The sequence below is a fragment of the Pinus tabuliformis genome, chromosome 7 (genome assembly GCF_031772625.1).
Source record: "Pinus tabuliformis cultivar Carrire ecotype Pingquan chromosome 7, CPIR1, whole genome shotgun sequence".
Taxonomy (NCBI): Eukaryota; Viridiplantae; Streptophyta; class Pinopsida; order Pinales; family Pinaceae; genus Pinus; species Pinus tabuliformis.
Genome location: NC_142293.1, coordinates 740951329 through 740970652, shown reverse-complemented (window position 1 = coordinate 740970652; position 19324 = coordinate 740951329). Strand labels below are relative to the sequence as shown.

Here is a 19324-nt window from a genome sequence, read left to right as displayed (position 1 = left end):
GGTTGATAGTCAAATGCAATGCAAATTTTGCCATAGGAAAATTTAGGAAGGTCCTGGGGGCATTAATAGGCTGAAACAACACTTGGCAGGGATTAGAGGCCAAATTACCCCATGTACCTCACCAGAAATTAGGGAGATTAGAAAGAATTTGTTGGCCAGCTTTGAGAAATTTAAAGAAGATAAGGCTAGGCAAAAAGACATACAGGCTGAAATTGGGAGGAAGAGGGAGATACAAAAAATGATGGCTACCAACACCCACTATGATTTTGAGGGTTCTTCCTCTATCCCTCAAACTGAGGCATCCAACCCTTTCCGATATGTTCCTCCCTCTTTTGCTTCTGTTCAAGATAAGGGAAAGGGTAGAATGAATTTGAAAAAGGGTGATGTGACTATCAAAAGTTATTTCACTCCCTCCTCTCCATCCGATGCACATGGTCCTGAAGTTAGTAAAACTCAAATGCAACCCACTTTAGATGACCATTGGAAGAAAGAATTGAGGGAGACTGCTTGTGATTACATAGCTAGATGGTGGTATGATGCTGATATCCCCTTTAATGCTGCTCGTTCACCATATTATGAGCCTATGTTTGATGCCATACATGCTGCTGGTAAAGGCTTCAAAGGCCCTACTATGCATGAGCTAAGGGGGTTTCGTTTGCAGAAAGAAATTCAATCCATTAATGAGTATTTGCAAGAGTTCAGGGACTCATGGGCAAGAACAGGGTGTACCATCATGTCAGATGGATGGACTGATCAAAGAAACCGTACCATCATAAACTTTCTTGTCTTCTGCCCACAGGGAACCATGTTTTTAAAATCAGTTGATGCATCTAATAAGATAAAAGATGGCCACTTGTTGTTTCAGCTATTGGATCAGGTTGTTGAGGAGGTGGGGGTGGCTAATGTTGTTCAAATCATCACAGATCATGCCTCTAACTATGTTCTTGCTGGTAAACTGTTAGAGGAAAAACACAAGACCATATTTTGGACCCCATGCGCTGCACATTGCATAGACCTCATGCTTGAGGATATTGGAAAATTAGATTGGGTCAAAAACACTATAGATCATGCCAAAAGCATAACAAAATTTATCTACAATCATACATTGGTTTTGAGCCTCATGAGGAAACACACTGGGGGCAAGGATATTGTTAGGCCTGCCATCACTAGATTTGCTACACATTTTTTGACATTGCAATCTATGCTTTCCCAACATAGAAACTTGCAAAAGATGTTTTCCAGTGATGAATGGAATCAAAGCAATTGGTCTAACAAACTAGAAGGCAAAGAATTGAAAAGGAAAGTCCATGAAGAAACTTTTTGGAGAAAGGCAGCAGAGATTGTGAAGCTTGCTGAGCCACTAGTTAAGGTGTTGCGGTTGGTGGATGGGGAAAGGTTGGCTATGGGCTTCATTTATGAGGCTATGGATCAAGCAAAGGAGCAAATAAAGACGGTATACAAGGATAGAGTGGCAAAGTATGGGCCCATTTGGGAAATCATTGATGAAAGATGGAACAATCAACTCCATCGCCCTATACATGCAGCTGGGTATTTTTTGAACCCACGGTATCATTATAAAGCTAAGGAGTCAGGAGCTTTGACGGGGGAGGTCAGAGATGGACTGGTTGATTGCATTGAACGCATGATCCCATTGGAGTCTGATTAGCTGGAGATACACCGACAGGCCAATATCTTCAGCAATGCAGCAGGTACCTTTGGGAAGAACCTAGCAAAGATTGCAAGAGAAGCAGATGAGCCAGGTAAACAAAAATTTCAATTTTCAAATTCTTAATAGTTTTACTTTTTTTAAAAGTTTGTTAAATCGTTTATAATTTGAAAGTTAGATATAATTTGTAATTTTGTTGAGCTAACTCATTACACTCCTATGTTTTTTGCAGCACAATGGTGGGAGGCCTTTGGTGGCCATTGTCCTGAATTGCAAAGGTTTGCAATTCGTATTTTGAGTCAAACTTGCAGTGCATCTGGGTGTGAGCGCAATTGGGCTGTCTTTGAGAGGATTCACACAAAGAAGAGAAACCATTTGGATCAAAAACGGTTAAATGATCTAGTTTTTGTCCAATACAACCTCCGGCTCAGACGAAACCATTTGCTGAACAAAAGACCGGATTCAGATCCCATTGTGTTGGAAGACATTGATCCAACATCAGATTGGGTAGTGGACAGTTGTCCAGCAGAGTTTGATCCTGATGAGGATCTTGATTTAGATTTAGATCTGGAGACATCAGTTGAACTTGAACATGCTGTTCAACTTCAGCCTATTCAGTTGAATGCAGATCCCAATCCACCAGCCTCAGTCTCACAGCCAGCAGGGACTCTAGTTGTAGGTGCTTCCTCTGCTCAGCCACGATAGAAGCGCAGCCGCATATCTACTCTATCTCAGCTTGCATCTGCTGCAGTTGCACAACCTGCTAGTGGTACCACTTCTACAGTTGCAGTTGGGGATGATGATGATGAGGAGGAGCCATGGGGCCCCCTGTCTGACTCTGATGATGATGATCCAGAGATTGATCGACGTGATCTTGGCTCCTCTGACAGTAGCTACTAGCCAGTGGCCCAGTAGTACTGTAGTACTAGTACTGGAGTCTGGTCACCGTCACAGTTTACTTTTGTTGTAGAGGCCATTTCTAGCCTCCTTGGTTATGTGTTTTTTGTTTTGAGTCTTCGATCATGTATGACAGTTGACTATGTATTGCCATTGGGTACCATTTTGATATAATGGATTGGTTCATGAGCCTACTTTGATCATATGTTGTCTTCCATCTATATTATAATGCTGTGTGTTTGGAAACATGAATGAAAATCTTTAAAATTATGTTTTTTTATAAAAAAAATAAATATTTAATGTATTTTTTACAACGACCGAGTCATTGAAATCGAGCCGGCCGAGTCATTACCGTTTCGGAGTCGGAGTCGGAGTCGATCCTCGGCCGAGTCGGAGTCTTAAAACATTGAGTACAATACAGATTTCGAGGAGAGGAGGGCATGAAATTCAAGGCTGAGCAGTGCATGAATGTTGAGGCACTTTCCCAGTAGTCTGCTCACAGCAAGAGGAAGGTACAATGCTGTCAAAGCTGCTACAGCAGCATGAAATTTGAGGGAGGTCTGACATGAATTTCAAGGGTCAGCTGGGCGTGAAAATTGAGGAATGACAGCGTATTTATTGCAGCCATTCGTACAGCAGTTTGGCACGAATTTCTGTGCCAGGAGGGCACAGAAATCAAGGGCTTTGAGGCACTGATTTCAAGGAGCAAGTACAACACAATTTTCTAGAAAATTCTGGGCATTTATTGCTATAATTATTGTTGTAAAATTTCTCTGAAGAAATAAGAAATTTCCTCTCTCTCTCACTGGTTTTCCCTTCAGAGTTTTTCCTGGGGCTGTTGCCCAAAAATTCTTGTGTCCAAATTTTGTGGGTTTGCTTGTGTTTTATCTCAGAAAAAGGTAAAAGTTGATTGGACTGTTGTGTTTCAATTTATGATATATTTATGTTTGTGACAGCAGCAAATAAAATGTGGGTTGGGCATTAAACATGATGAGACTTCATTAAACCTGAAACTGGGGTGGGTCTAAGAAATACATTTCTACATGCATTGCTTTGTCTCATATTTATTTGACAACAGTTTTGGTATCTTTTAATGGTTATTAACCTATTTTTCATTGTCCAGACTTCAAAAAACTGTATATGACAAGAAGCATGGTGTGGACCTCATTTGCTTTACACATCACCCGAGCTCTGTTATATTTTCCTCTAGAAATAATTCAGATGGTACATATGCTTTTCCCTAATTGTTATATTAATCACCTGCTTTTAAGTCATGGTTTTGGTACTTTGGATTCCTATAATCTGAAATATTTTTACGATTATCTTTTCAGAATCGTTGCAATATCTCTCTCTGTATGACAATCGAATTCTACGATATTTCAAAGGACATCAAAACAGGTACAAATTCAAAATATGCCTCAGTATTTTGACTGCCTATCAGTTGCAGGTTCAAAAGAGTTAGTTTTGGTATGTTTGTTGATATTATTGACAGCCTTTGTTTCCTTTCCTACTTTGTAGTTGATATGTTTTGTCCCTAAATTTTCTACTTTTCCCATCTTCTTTTAGGGTGGTATCACTCTGCATGTCCCCTACAAATGATAGCTTTATGTCAGGATCAATGGACCACACTGTGCGGCTATGGGACCTTCGTGTGAATGCATGCCAGGTCGGATTATAGTTATTGGTCAGAAAATTTATTTGTCTGAATGGATTATTTTAGTTTTGCTATAGACCATGGTATATAATATATATGCATATTAGTGCGCTAGAATTTAAATTAATTTAGCTTATAAGGATTTTTGAAGTTCATCAATACAGCATGTTTGTAGGGATTGCTGCGACTACGTGGGAAGCCAACTGTAGCATATGATCAACAAGGACTTGTTTTTGCTGTGGCCATGGAAGGAGGGGCTATTAAATTGTTTGATTCTCGTTCTTATGATAAGGTTCTAGATTTAGAAATTAAAGTTTCTAAATGTTGATATTCTCACAATTTGTCAAGAAGCTGATTTATTTAAGTTGTCTTTGTCTCAATTTTCAGGGGCCTTTTGACACCTTCCTAGTCGGTGGAGATACTGCAGAGGTATCTGATATTAAATTCAGCAATGATGGCAAACAAATGCTTTTATCCACAACGAATAATCATATTTATGTTCTGGATGCTTATGGTGGAGAAAAGGTAGGTCTACTTATTATTTTCTAGTTGTGCATTTAATATTTTCCTTTGGTTTTGGTACTCTAGTTCTTGTATTATAAATTTGTACAGGAAGTGACAGTTTAAGGTTTACCTATAAGAGTGAGATAAGCAAGTCATGCAGTAGTAAGGTTGTTGTCTTTTGTTTTTGTTGAAAATAAGACAATGTTGTGAAAATCTCAAGTTTGAAATTCCATTGCAGCAACTGGTATTATTTCTTCTAACTGTTAATTAAATTAGCAGTTTATTGCTACGACAACAATGAAATAAAGACACTATCTTCACAAAAATACCGCAGAAAATAATAGCACTAGAAACTGAGAAATATGCTAGCACACATAAAAATTAAGACAATTATTTTTGGAGAAATGTCCCTGAAAAAACCCAACTTAGGAAAACCAGTGCAACTGCTGAGGGTTTTTATTATTATGCAACAGTGAAATATTCTGAGTACAATTAGGATGCCAAAAACTGGCAATTCTGCAGAGAAAATAGTGGCAAAAATTATTTGAGGGAAATTACCCTCATTGTGAGCAATTCTAGCACTTCACTGCCTCTGAAAAGCAAGCCGTCCACCTAGCTCTGTGCAAGCCCTATGCCAACTCTGCATAGTTCTTCAAACACTTTAGCTCGAAACTTCTGTAGATGAAGCCGTCCTGCCTGTTGCTGACTGGGAAACTGTCTCTCCGACACTCTGAAAATGTCATCCGACCTTTGGAACTAATAACCAACTTCACCCCAACAAACACTGCTCTCTGAAGCTTCTGCGTTGCCTCTGCGCAACCTCCTGGAGATATTAAGGCCTCTTTGCAAAGTACTCGCCGGATCCAGAAAATCTTCCTTCGGCCTCACTGCCCCTGACCCTCTCTGTCTCTGCTTCCCTTTTGAAACTTGAACTCTTCCGACAATTGACTGCTGCTCTCTGGAAAATCAAACTCTCTAAGGAAATCGATCTCTGTGTGTATGTTCTCCATCTACCCATCGACTTCTTATAATCTTCTATTGAACCTCCAACGACCAAGATTAAATCTTAATCAAGGGCTAATATTATTATCCAGTCGATCCGTGTGAGTTTTGAGATGATTCACACCTTTCTCAATTAATATTAATTAATTAACCCTTTTTCCTAAGTTTAGACTTAGGAAATATTAAAAAAATAGGCTAATAATCTAATTGAGACTCTTCTAGGTGGAATTTCCAAAAACGATTTCTGGGTTATGGGGAACTCCCGTGTTTTAGCCTCTCCATGAAATTTTGAGACTAGAACACCTCTGATGTACAAAAGTAACACTCTCTCTTAGCGAGTAAGGTGTTCTAGTGCTACACAGTTGCTACAACACCCTATCTCTGTATCACCCTCTATCACACCGCTGATGTCTGGCTCCTGTGATTGCCTACCATTGCCCACCACCACTGCGCAACTCTGATGCTGCATTTGTGTTTCCACTGGCATTGTGGTACTGCTGCCAACTCTGCATCTGCAGCTGAGAAGCATCCTTAATACTGAATCAACTATGTCTGTTGCATCTGTCTCCTGAATCCTGATTGCTACTAGCCACTGCCCTATCTATTGAAGAATCTGTGTTGCTGCTAACTCTACACTGTGCCATTTTCACTGTTGCCAACACTACACTGCGCTCCTCAGTACCTGACTGCTACTTGTTTGCAACTGTCACCTTGGAATTTGATTGCATCACAGACACTGATTCATCCTACTATTGAATATTGTGGGGCCCTATAGCATGGTAATGATCCATGAGGAGGACACCTCAATGGACCCTGCCCAAACCTCTACAACTCTGGGACTATAGCTCCACATTGTCCTACCTCACTCCTGGCGGTATAGCTGCAAACGTAGCAAAATATTCCTCTAGCGTGGAGGACAATTTATTTATCTCTACGGATGCTGCCGCTTGGTCCTGCTTCTCCTGCTTGTCCTTCTTCCTGAGAGGACACTAGGTACTGTATGTGAAAATTCCTACCCTCAAGGAACCCCTACTACAACAAAACTGAATTTACTTCTCCTACTTGATTTTAATATACATTATCAAGTTATTTTCTAAAAAATACTGAATTAAATTACTTCTGCAGCCTACACCAATTTAATTTGATTACATAAAATAAGAAACTAAGCAAAGAACAAGATACACAGGACACCGTTATTTTTGGACAAAATAGTCCTCGGAAAAACCCAATGTGGGAAAACCGGTGCAACAACTCTAAGGGTTTTATATTATTAAGCAGTAGTTCTGAATACAATGCTGGATGCCCTCTTGACAATCCAGTTATAGAGTAAAATATAATGGTAGAAAATTGAGTGAGATTACCTCACTTCACCCGACATCTTCCGACTGATCTGACAGCAGAACTGGCAAACCCCGACTATCTCTACGCTGACCCTGTGTAGGCTCTGCTTCAACCTTACAGGCTTTGTATCAGCCCTGTGCTGTCTCTTCTGCTTCCTGGAGCTTCTGCGTCAACCTCTCTCGGCGGTTTTCGGCAGTTCTGAATTTCTGCGTGAGGGAAGCCTCACTTTTGTGTTGGCCCTTCTGGCTCTGCGTCAAGACTGCGTGGGCTTAGAATGGCCCAGCGTCAGTCCCTCTAGGTCTTGCACTGCCTCCACTAGTGGCTACCCGCCTTTCTACTTAGTATTCCCAAACTGTCCCTGCCCCTCTGCTGCAGAATGATCACTTAGTTCGAAATTATCAACTTCCTAGCCTTAGAAATCAAACTCTAGATCAATTTGTTCTCTCTGTGTGTTTCTAAATGAACCCCAAACCTCCTTCTTATACTTTTCTCGTTGAGACTTCAACAACCGAGATTAAGTCTCTAATCAATGGCTAAGATTAAAATTTGACTTGATTCGCTTTCTAGAACATTCTCACCCATATTTTGATTAATACCCATTAATACTTTAATTTTCCTAAGTTTAGACTTAGGAACCCCATTAAAAATATTAATTATTTTAATAAAATACAATCCAGGTGAAATTTCACCAAAAGATTTTTGGGTTCTTTAGAACTCATGTGCCTTAGCGTCTCCACCAATTTTCATGGCTAGAGCACATCCAATGCTACCAAAAACTAACACTCCTCTTAGCGAGGAATGTGCTCTAGCAACAGTTGCCAACTGCATGCTGCTCTGTCTCTGAAGCATCTCCTTTTCGCACTGTTGCTGCCACCAACAATGTGCTGCTACTATTACTATACTACTGCCCATGGCACTGCCACTGCCATAGCTGCATCTGTACTATAGCTCCCTCTGCATCTGCTGCTAACACTACCATTGCTAGCTCTGCACTGCGTCATTTTCCAATTGCTGCTGCTCAACAACGAAAAAGCATCCAAAATTTCTGATCTAATGTGTTCAACATAATACCATGTGAATGTTGGAATCTGACTGATACTAGTCTCTGACCCTCTGAATTTTCTGTGCTGCTGCTGACTTCTGCACTATGCCATCCGCACTGCTACCAGCCTTGCTCTGCGCTGGTCTGCCTCTAGTCTCAGTCTACTACATCTGTCTCTCTAAACAATCCACTGCATCATCTGACACTAAGTCCATCTTGCTACTGTTGAATCTCGGGCTTTCGTAGCAAGGAATTGATCCAAGAGGTGGACTCCTCAAGGATCCTTCCCACATGTAGTCCTTGCGACTACAATTCAATATCGCCCCATTTCCCTCCTGGGGATGCGTGGGCACTCATGGAAAACTCATCTTTGTCAATTTTTGCTGGAGCAGCGTTAGGATCATGTTTCTCATCCTTATCCTTTTGCTTGAAAGGACATTGGGATGAAAAGTGGCCCATCTCACCACATTTGAAACATTTCACCTTCAAAATGTCCTTCCGCTTTGTCTTCTGTTGTCCCTTTGATGATAGAATTGCGTTCTCCTCCTCCTCCTTGGTCTTCGTGCCACTCCCACTGCTGCCATTGAGGTTGACCTTAACTAGATCCCTCCTTAATTCTTCCTGTTGATGGGCTACCCACATCTCGTCCCATGAAGGTAGTCTTTCCCTGCCCAGTATACTTTGGACGAAGACTTGCCATTCATCCGAGACTCCATTCAGGGTCGTCCTTACCATCGCAGTAGATTGAGGAGTAGACCCCACTGCAGCAAGCTGGTCTCTGGTGTCCTGAAGACATTGAAGATAGGAGTTAACTCCTTCTCCCTTCTACATCAATGTCCGCTGCAACTTTTGTTCTAAGTACATCTTCCACTGTTCGGAAGAACCTTCATACAGTGAAGACAAAGCTTCCCACATTTCTCGGGTTGTATCTTTGCCTTGCAAGTGTGAGACCACATGATCTCGAACTCCATTGAGTATGAACCTCTTCGCCTTTCCCTGCTCAGCCTTGTACTTCTTCTTCTGATCATTGTCTACAGGAACAACCAAAACACTCTTGACGTAAGCTTCGAGATCGTACTCCTCCAAAACAGCTAAGATTCAGGTTTTCCATATGGCATAGTTGGAAGCTCCTTCCAACCTGTCCTGATCTCTGAGTCCATGTGATGCCATCTCATCCATTCTGTCGAATTGACTCCTCTAGTCGCTTCACAACACTGGTTTGTTGTCTGACAAGTGAAGAATTCAGAGTTTTGGCGAGAAAAGTCCCCTAAGGAGAAAATTCCCCTTCTATGTGTCTTCACTCTTTTCCAACAGATTTCTGCGTCGACAGAAACTGCGTCTTTCAATCATTGCGCTGAGGCTTTGCGTCACTCCCTCTGCCTCTGCAAGCTCATGAACCAGAAATCATACCTCTCTGTTGACTCTCTCAGAGAGAGATTTTCTCAGAATCTCTGCTTTCCCAGTAATGACTGCGCAATCCCTTCAAGGGGATTCAAATTGCTGCCAAATGAAGCCATTGGCCTTTCTGCTCAACAATAGATCTGCTCTTACTGCTTCAAAATCAATCCTCTGATACCATGTGAAAATTCCTACCCTCAAGGAACCGCTACTGCAGCAAAACTGAATTTATTGCTCCTACTTGATTTTAATATACATTATCAAGTCATTTTCTGAAAAATACTCAAGTAAATTACTTTTGCAGCCTACACCAATTTAATTTGATTACATGAAACAAGAAACTGAGCAAAGAACAAGATACATAGGACACCGTTCTTTTTGGACAAAATAATCCCAGGAAAAATCCAATGCGTGAAAACCGGTGCAGCGGCTCTGAGGGTTTTATATTATTAAGCAGTAGTTTTGAATACAATGTTGGATGCCCTCCCGACAATCTAGTTACAGAGAAAAATATAATGGTAGAAAACTGAGTGAGATTACCTCACTTCACCTGGCAGTGTCCAGCTAATCCGACAATTGAACTGGCAAACCCCCGACTATCTCTGCGCTGACCCTGCGTCGGCCCTGTGTTAGCCTTACAAGCTCTGCGTTAGCCCTGCGTTGTCTCTTCAGCCTCCTGGAGCTTCTATGTCCACTGTCAACCTCTCTCGGCTGTTCTGACAGCTCCCCTAACAGTTCCGGATTTCTGCATGAGGGCAGCCTCATTTTTGCGCTTGCCCTTCTGGCTCTGCGTCAAGACTACGTGGGCCCAGACTGGCCCAGCGTCAATCCCTCTAGATGCTGCGCTGCCTCCACTAGTGGCTCTCTTCCACGCTGCTCAGTATTCCCGAACTATCCCTGCCCCTCTGCTGTAGAATGATCACTTAGTTCAAAATTCTCAACTTTATAGCCCCAAAAATCGAACTCTAGATCAATTCGTTCTCTTCGTGTGTGTTTCTAAATGAACCCCAAGCCTCTTTTTTATATTTTTCTTGTTGAGACTTCAATGACCGAGATTAAGTCTCTAATCAATGGCTAAGATTAAAACTTGACTTGATCCGCTTTCCAGAACATTCTCACCCATATTTTAATTAATACCCATTAATACTTTAATTTTCCTAAGTTTAGACTTAGGAACCCCATTAAAAATAGTAATTATTTTAATAAAATACAATCCCAGTGAAATTTCACGAAACGATTTTTGGGTTCTTTAGAACTCATGTGCCTTAGCCTCTCCACCAATTTTCATGGCTAGAGCACATCCGATGCTACCAAAAACTAACACTGTAGTGACCGAACTCACCACATTTGAAGCACTTGACCTTAGATAGGTCTTTCTTTTTCTTCTTCTCCCCTTGTCCCTGATTGGGACCCTTTGATGCTAGGGCCACATTCTCCTCTTCCTTCTCACCCTTCACAACCTTATTGTTGCTTCTGCTAATGGTGCTCTTTTCTAGAGCTTGCCTCAACTCCTGTTGGAGGTCAGACCACATCTCGTCCCACCCAAACAATGTGTCTCGACCTAAGATACTTTGGAAAAAGACTTGCCATTCCTCTGAGACACTGTTTAGTGCGACTATTCAAGCTCTATCGGTTGAGGTGCCTCTCCAACTGCTGAAAGTTGATCACAAACTTCTTGAATCATGATGAGGAAGAGATCTATGCCTTCACCCTTTTGCATCTTGATGCTTCTCAGCTTCTCTTGGAGAAACATCTTCTGCTGCTCGGGAGAACTTTGATATAGCTAGGAGAGAGCATCCCACATTTCCTTGGTAGTGTTCTTGCCAGATATATGTGAGACTATATGATCTCGGATTCCATCAAAGATCATCCGCTTTGCCTTTGCCATATCCTTTATGTACTCCTTTAGCTGATCGGTATCCTAGGGTACTACTACCACATTGACCACATAGGCTTTCGAGCCATATTCATCTAGAAGAAAGGAAATCCTAGCCTTTCAGATGACATAGTTGGAGACCCCCTCCAACCTATCCTGATCTCTAAGCCCCGTTGTGGCCATCTCTAAATCTAGTTGAAAATCTCCCTCTTCCTCTGCTTGGCTGCTGTATCTGCTACACGCACTCCCTTCTGGAGTGAGAAACCCTGTTCACAGCTTCTGCCAATCTGCAACTGGAAAATTGGATTTCTAGGCTAGAAACCCTTTGAGAGAAATTCTCTCCATGTGTGCACTTTCTCTTCCTCTTCTGCTCGAATTTGCTCAACGATTCTGTTGCGCTGTTCTTCGGAAATACTTTCTGGCTCTACCTCTACCTGTTGGAGTTCTGCACTGAGCAATTTCAAACTTTTCCTGCCACCTTGTAATTGGAAATCGAACTTCTGCTCTGCCACTTGCACTGCTTGGCGAGGCTTTGCGCAAACCTTGGAGAAATTTTGCTGTTGCTCCATCTGAACAACGAATTTCTCCCTCTGTCTCTGAGCTATTGATCCGATCAACCTCGCTCTAATACCATGGGAAAGTTTCAAGTCTGAAATCCTATTGCAACAACTATTATTATTTCTTATAACTGTTAAATTAGTAGTTTATTGCTACGACAACAACGAAATAAACACACTTCAATCGTTCCAAAAATACTATGGAAAATAATAGCACTGGACACCGAAAAATATGCTAGCACACACATAAAAATTGACACAATTATTTTTGGAGAAATGTCCTCAAAAAAACCCAACTTGGGAAAATCGATGCAATAGCTGAGGGTTTTTATTATTATGTAGTAGTGAAATAATTTGAGTACAATCTGGATGCTGAAAACTGGTAATCTTGCAGAGAAAATACTGGCAAAAATTATCTGAGAGAAATTACATTCGCTTCGAGCAATCACGACTCTTGTCTACCTCTAAAAAGCAAGTCGTCCACCTAGCTTTGCGCAAGCTCGGCATAACCTCAAAAATTTTGCAAATCAAGGCATCCTGCTTGCTGCTAATTGGGAAACTGTCTCTCCGACACTCTGGAAATGTCTTCCGACCTCTGAAATTGATAACTAGCTTCACCCCAGCAAAATCGAACTGCCCTCTGAAGATTTTGCGTTGCCTTTGCGCAACCTCTTGGAGAAATTTCAGCCTCTTTGCAAAGTACTCGCCGGGTCTGGAAAATCTTCCTCTGACCTCACTGTCCCTGCCCCTCTTTGTCTCTACTTCCCTTCTGAAGCTCGAACTCTTCTGGCAACTGACTGCTGCTCTTTGGAAAATCGAACTCTCCAAGGAAATCGATCTCTTGTGTGTATGTTTTCCATCTACCTATCGATTTCTTCTTATAATCTTCTGTTGAACCTCCAACGGTCAAGATCAAATCTTAATCAAGGGCTAAGATTATTTCCTAGCCGATCTGTGTGAGTTTCTAGATGATTCACACCTTTCTCAATTAATACTGATTAATTAACGCCTTTTCCTAAGTTTAGACTTAGGAAATATTAAAAAATAGGCTAATAATCTAATTGAGACACTTCTAGGTGGAATTTTCAGAAACAATTGTTGGGTTATGGAGAACTCCTGTGTTTTAGCCTCTCCACAAAGTTTCAAGATTAGAACACCTTCGATGATACAAAAACAAACAAATATAATCTTTGTTAATGCCTACACATAACCAAAATAGCTATATGGGACTAAAGACTACATCAAACCACAATATTTGGCAATACCAAGGCAACTTCTAAGTGCCAAAAGAAATACAAATGAAAATAAAAGTAGTGAGTAGGAAGGGGTAATCCTAGAGTGTAAAAGGAGCAAGAACTATAGATAGGTACATCATTATGTAAAAGGAGCAAAGAAGATAACTCATCCTCATTAGAGGTAGATATAAAGGTGGAAGAGGAGCTATTTCTATCATCATCAATCACCAAAGCCTAATAATGTCCTTTAGGGATTGCTTGGGACTAAGAGGACCTGACTAAGTAATCATAGGGCGAGTCCAAGTGCAATTAGATGAAGCTCTCTTAACATCTGAGGCAGAACAGAAAAATCTAGTAATGGGCATCTAACTACTTGATTTGAACTATGAGTCATTTTGATGTTGGCACTGTTATAACAAAATCTTGCACCTTAGTGCAAAGCCTCACAAGGTGACTCAGATAATGAGTAACATGGGAGAGTTACCATTGTCACCTCATCAACTACGCCCCTCCCCTCATTTTAGTGATGGATGCAATCCATCACAAGAGAGGCTTCCTTAATAGATATTTTGGATCAAATGGCTCAGTCAAACCAAGTCAAGAGCCCCCTAAGGCTTCTACTTCTGTCGCCGCTATTAGAGGATTTATAAATAGGGTTTATGGTTATTTATATAAGTAATTTTCAAATTTGAGTCCTATTATCCACCACCAGTGGGTGACCCCATAGGAATTTTTTTCTTCTAGATTTGTCTTTAGCCGACAACCAGCAGCCCTTGACAGCCACTAGTGTATCTGATTATGTGCTAGTTTATCTCCGCTCCCTGAGCCAGTCATATGCCCCCTCACCCATCTGTCGAGAGCGTATGTTTGAAGGTGGGCCATCCAATCCTAAAGGTATGTCTTTCATTGTGCAATCGGGTGCTTATGCTTATTTTTCTTGGGCACACTTGGGTATGGATTATTGGATGACTCAGAAGGAGGAAGGGTTTCGACTATAGTCTTGTTCCCTCACCTTAAATGGGGGGGTTAATCCTCAACCCTAGTCCCATGGGATCTCCCCTACTAGCTTGTAGCTTCAGGATGGGCTCTAATTGGGAAACCCCGATTTTGGTAGCGTGGTCCCATTTTCCCGTTCCAAAATTTTCATCCCCCTCTGCACATTTCATGCCCTATTGCATCATCTTCCCTCTCTGGGTCCACAAGGATCTGGTACTTTCCCCTCTTGTCCACATATTTGGGTCGGGCCTGGAACGATGCCCTGGAGGTTGATGCAACTAAAGAAAAGATAAAAGCATATCATGACCACATACAAAAGGAAATAATGCCACAAAATGCAAAAGATGGCCTGGACAATAAGATTTTGCACGTGGACAAAAGCCAAACATGAGCTCTACCCCTTATCATTATGGCCATCACCCTGGTTCCTAAGGCCCATATGAGTGCCCTCTACATCATTAAGGAACCCATGCATGTCCCAACCCCTGGAGGGCGACGAACTGCCCCACCTTAAGGGGGTAATCAATTTAATATCATTCACAACATGCTCTTATCCCCTGAAGCCCCGAGCAATAAAATAAAAGAAAGATCAATAAAAGGCAAAAGACGAATGAAGAAGGGTGGAAAAACAAAGGTTGGGATAACTCATGGACCACGATTGTGCCCTCGTACATTCATACACCCAAATATGTGGACAGCCCTCATCATTACCACCCTTGAGCCCATGGCATTTGGCCTTGAGACTCCTGTGTCCTAATTCACCTCATTATTATCCACATGACACCTACCAGTTGAAGGATGTACCTTAACCATGTCCTTCCCCTTAGGGGTTGGGAACACCTAATAGAGTTGTTTCCACTCCTACCTAGAGAGGTAACCATTACATGCCCAATGCCCCAAATTTAGAAGGGAAACCCACTATGTTGTCTCAGTTGTGCCCTTGACTAACAAGCTTGATTCACTTAGGTGCACTAATGAATTATTGTACTTGGAGGTGAGGAGACACATTGGTTCTTATACAAGATTGATAGGTGGTTTCATCATGGGTTGGGTCGCTTAACTGGGACCCAAGCCCACCAGAGGATCATATTGACACTTGTAGGGGAAGCGTTGAGAGCCATGGGTTTCCATCATGTGACAGAGCATTATCTCATGCCATGGGCAACCTCAACACCTTCAACAACTTGTTCATTGCCCCACATTATATGCGAGATGATGCACTTGGACCAACAATGCCCCCAACTGACTTCGGGATATATACAAGGTTTGGCAGCTGATCCGAGGCCCAAAGGAGGTTTGTCTCATCCTTGAGACATGGGAGGGAAAGCACCATCTCTGTTCCCTCATTTGGAGTAGTCTACAGGCTTATTTTATATTAGAAGACCCATGAGACCACTACTTTTGCCCCAGAGCCACTTGGAGCGCCACATGATGTTTTGCTTGGAGATCAAGGGACCACCCCCTTGTCTATCATTCATGGAACCTCACTCTCATTATGGCACTTTGAGGATTTAGTGAGGCCCTCAATGGTCCTTCCACACCATGATTTCATCATTTCGACTCACTTTTGGATGGCTTATTCTTCACTTTATGAGCTACATGGTGGGCTTCTCATCAAGGACATGTTATTTTGCACATTAAACAAATGTTAGGGGCATCTTATGCTAGTTCGAATTAGATTGGACACATATAAATAGAGATCTCTCCCATTAAGAGAGATCATGATCACTTATTGGATTCTTTCTCTTGTACGAATTTCACACTTCTTCTTGGATGTCTATTGGAGATCTTTTGATGCATTTCGATATATTTGGGAGCTGAAATTTCGTTCTTTCTTGGATCTACTTCTTGATTTATGATTGGATATATCTCTTGTTATCTTGTAAGTGATTTTTGTTGAATATTTTTCATGAAATAATGTCTAATGTGTAGAATTATTGCAACTAGCTAGATCTTGGAGACCCAAGTTTTGAATATCTTGTAAGTGATTTTTGTTGAATATTTTTCATGAAATAATGTCTAATGTGTAGAATTATTGCAACTAGCTAGATCTTGGTGACCTAAGTTTTGAATATCATTGCAAAGATTGTTAGATAGTGAAATTGCATATGTTACTCGTTGAATAACAAGTAGATGAATGTTCCTAGTGTATTGAAACTTGTTTTTCTCCCATGAAAGTCCATAGATCTTGGGTGGGTAAATGTTAAAGAGTGGTTGCTAGGGCATCACCTTTTAGCCTCCTTGAAGAAGATTTTGACAAAATTTTGAATCATCATAGACTCCATATCCCAAGGATTAGGCACTGATCCATGTTGAGATTTGTAGCTTGGGAGGTACTCCAAACCCTAGGCTAGAGGGTTTTCGAGGAATGGGCACGCAAATATGGTTTGTGGGCTTAGAACCCAAGGTGGGGGTTTTTTACCCAATGGTGTGGGGCAAAGACCATGAGGAGAATTGGTGACTTGGCTCATGAGATGAAAGAGGACCCTAAAAGGAGCTAGGGTCAACTTCAAGCACCATGAGATGCCTTGTAGAAATGGAGATATGAATTTGTGAATACTATATGGGCTAATTATTCTAGAGAATTCAAGTCACGTGAAAGGACCCTTTGGGCGGGCTAGACGTTAGCCTAAGGAAAGATATAAAAGTAGGAGAGGAGGAGCCTCATTCCTCACTAATCATCTGCATCTCTCTCTCATGTGAAGCCTAGAGAAGGAGGCCAATGTTTACCTCAGGGAGCCGCAAGCCCTAGGAGACCAAACGAAGGTAAGAGAAGGTGGTTCTTAAGATTGTTTGGGTTTGGTTTTATGCAGGTAAAGGCAACGAGGAAGGAGACCTAGGCTGAGCTTGTTGTGGGACTATTCTAGGCATAACAATGTGAGTGTCTTCCTCTGATTACAAACCGAGACAATTTGTGATGTTGTAGGATGAATTCACCAAGTTTGGGGAGGTCGAGTAGTCCTATAAGCCTGCTAGGATTCGCTGCATTCTCTTGTGAGGACATCACAACTATTGAGGGTCTAGGGAAGTGTGAACGCAATGGGTTTATGCAAGAATAAGTGTTCCCTTGTATCTCAAAACTTGCAGACTTTATCTGAAGGTTTGGAGGGCTAGAAGTGGATGACTTAAAGGTAGAGCGGGAGTGGGATTGGGTCCACGTGTTGGATAGTAACTTGACAGATCCATGGAACATCAAATCTTTGAAGATATATCTGAAGTCTAAGGTAGCTGTGTTCTAGGTGTCCTAGCCAGAGTTTGGAAAGAGGTTGGATTACTCTTTCTTGTGACATGTTGAAGGGTTGAGTAGGAGCAGAGGTCCGCTAAGTTGTTTGAGGGCATTTTCTAGTCTAATCTGTGCTTGCGTTGAGGCTGTTCCTCTTGAGCAACAGAGTTGGGTTTTGCTGTAGGGTTACAGGTGGGACTGATCCCTAGAATAGGGTTGGTCTGTAGTTAAAAGGAGGGCTAATTAGCATCCTCAAGAGGTCTAGTAACAAGCGAAGAGAGGCATATTTGTTGACAAGAGGCAACAGAGGTTTTGAGGTGACTGCAGGTTTGGTTGAGGGTTAATTTGGTGCCCTAAGTAGGCTGAATACTTCAGGTCTATAGTAGCATAGGGCCTAGTTTGAAGGCAACAAAAAGAGTCCCAAATCAGAGGTATGTATTCTTCATAGTTTGGTTCGTCTGCTAGAGGATGTTGTCCTAGTGTAGGGTAGTTGTTGGAGCAGGAGTTAGGAGGGATGTAGTGGCTTGCCCTAAGCCCTAAGTACATCCTCTTGAAGGACTAAGAGGTTTGTTACAAGAGGCAAAATTGGGTGAGCTCAAGACTGATTCTTGAAGGACGAAGAAAGGAGGTCAAGGGAGAAAATCACATTAGCCCAAGTTCGTTGGTGGAGAAAGACTTTTGACAGTGATAGGTGGCAACCCTCCGTGTCCTAAGTGTGTCTTCATCGGGCAACATAGGAAGACACTAGTGGGAAGAAAGTCCCTAAGAGTTGTGTCCTTGAAGGACTAAGGAGTAGCTAGTAGGCAAGAAGTCCCAACAAAGCTGAGGAGTAGCAATTGGTCGTTGAGTTGTTCACAAATAGAGTTGTGAACAACTCGACAGGAGTCTTGATGTGTTGAAGGACTAACAATTAGCTAGAGAGCAGTTGGATCTGTGTTCAGTGACTTAATGAAGTTGGTTCATTGATAGAGGTAGATTGGAGTTGCTGCAAATCGAAGCCGAAGCAATGGGCAGGTGTGTTTAGGGTACGACCGAGAGGAGTTGAGAGAGCACGCTACATCAGCCAAAGGGTCAGTGTATCTTGTTCAGGTAGTTTGGTTGTCCAAGTTGATGACACCAAGTCCCAATTGTAGTCTTTGTATTAGTGGATGTATGAGGGCCATTATCCCTGGTACGGGAGCCCTAGACAGTTGTATTATCAGTTTGTTAATATAACAAAGTTGGGCAGTCAAAATTGTAAAAAGTTGTCTATATTTGTGCATGTGTTGATTTACTACTATTTATTGTTCCACTGTGCAAAGTAGTTTGTTGTGATACTTGGATTGGTAGCGTCAGTGATTGTAAGATTCTAACCTAGACTCCAATATTGTGGAAAAACAACAATCCAAGTAAATTTGGTGGTCACCTTCTCTTTACCTTTCTTTTTCTCTCTCTAAAAATTTTCGGCCTCCTCCTAGATGACCAACTATCGCTGCTTGTGAATTGCATTAGAGGAGGAGTTTTGCAAAAGTAATTGGACAAGAAATTGCGCTAGTGTCTCCTTTAATGGTCCTCCAAGTTTGGAGCAATTCCCACAGTTGGTTTGGAAGAAAACTCGAGCTCTAGTTGTATCTTTGGAATCCCATCTTGAACATCTTGGGTTGGTGGTCTTATCGAGGGTCATTTGCACTCAACACTCAAAGAAATTGATCATTCTAGACCCTCTTCCCTACCTATCTTGATCTAGTGAGCACATTGGAGGAACACCTCCCGTGATTACTCATAAACCATAGGTTTCAGATAGGCTTCTTACTAGATCTCTCTAGTGGAGCAAAAACCTATTTCAAGTATCAATCATCTTATAAAGCCTCTAGAAAGGTCTTATTTCACCTTGGAAACCTTGACCCTAGGCACACTCATCATCATTGAATATTTCTAACCCTAGGTCTTGACT

General features: G+C 41.7%; 1 protein-coding gene across 2 annotated transcripts in view; it reads left to right on the top strand.

The window, feature by feature from the left end:
• The window catches only part of LOC149249662 (Transducin/WD40 repeat-like superfamily protein), a 282247-nt gene that overhangs the window by 155556 nt on the left and 107367 nt on the right, over positions 1 to 19324 (top strand). For both annotated transcript variants that reach the window (XM_089456305.1, XM_089456306.1), the window contains 5 exons: positions 3687 to 3787; positions 3895 to 3961; positions 4130 to 4229; positions 4393 to 4509; positions 4605 to 4742. In XM_089456305.1, the coding sequence (XP_089312431.1) occupies positions 3687 to 3787; positions 3895 to 3961; positions 4130 to 4229; positions 4393 to 4509; positions 4605 to 4742 (523 nt within the window). The remainder of the gene's footprint in view (positions 1 to 3686; positions 3788 to 3894; positions 3962 to 4129; positions 4230 to 4392; positions 4510 to 4604; positions 4743 to 19324) is intronic.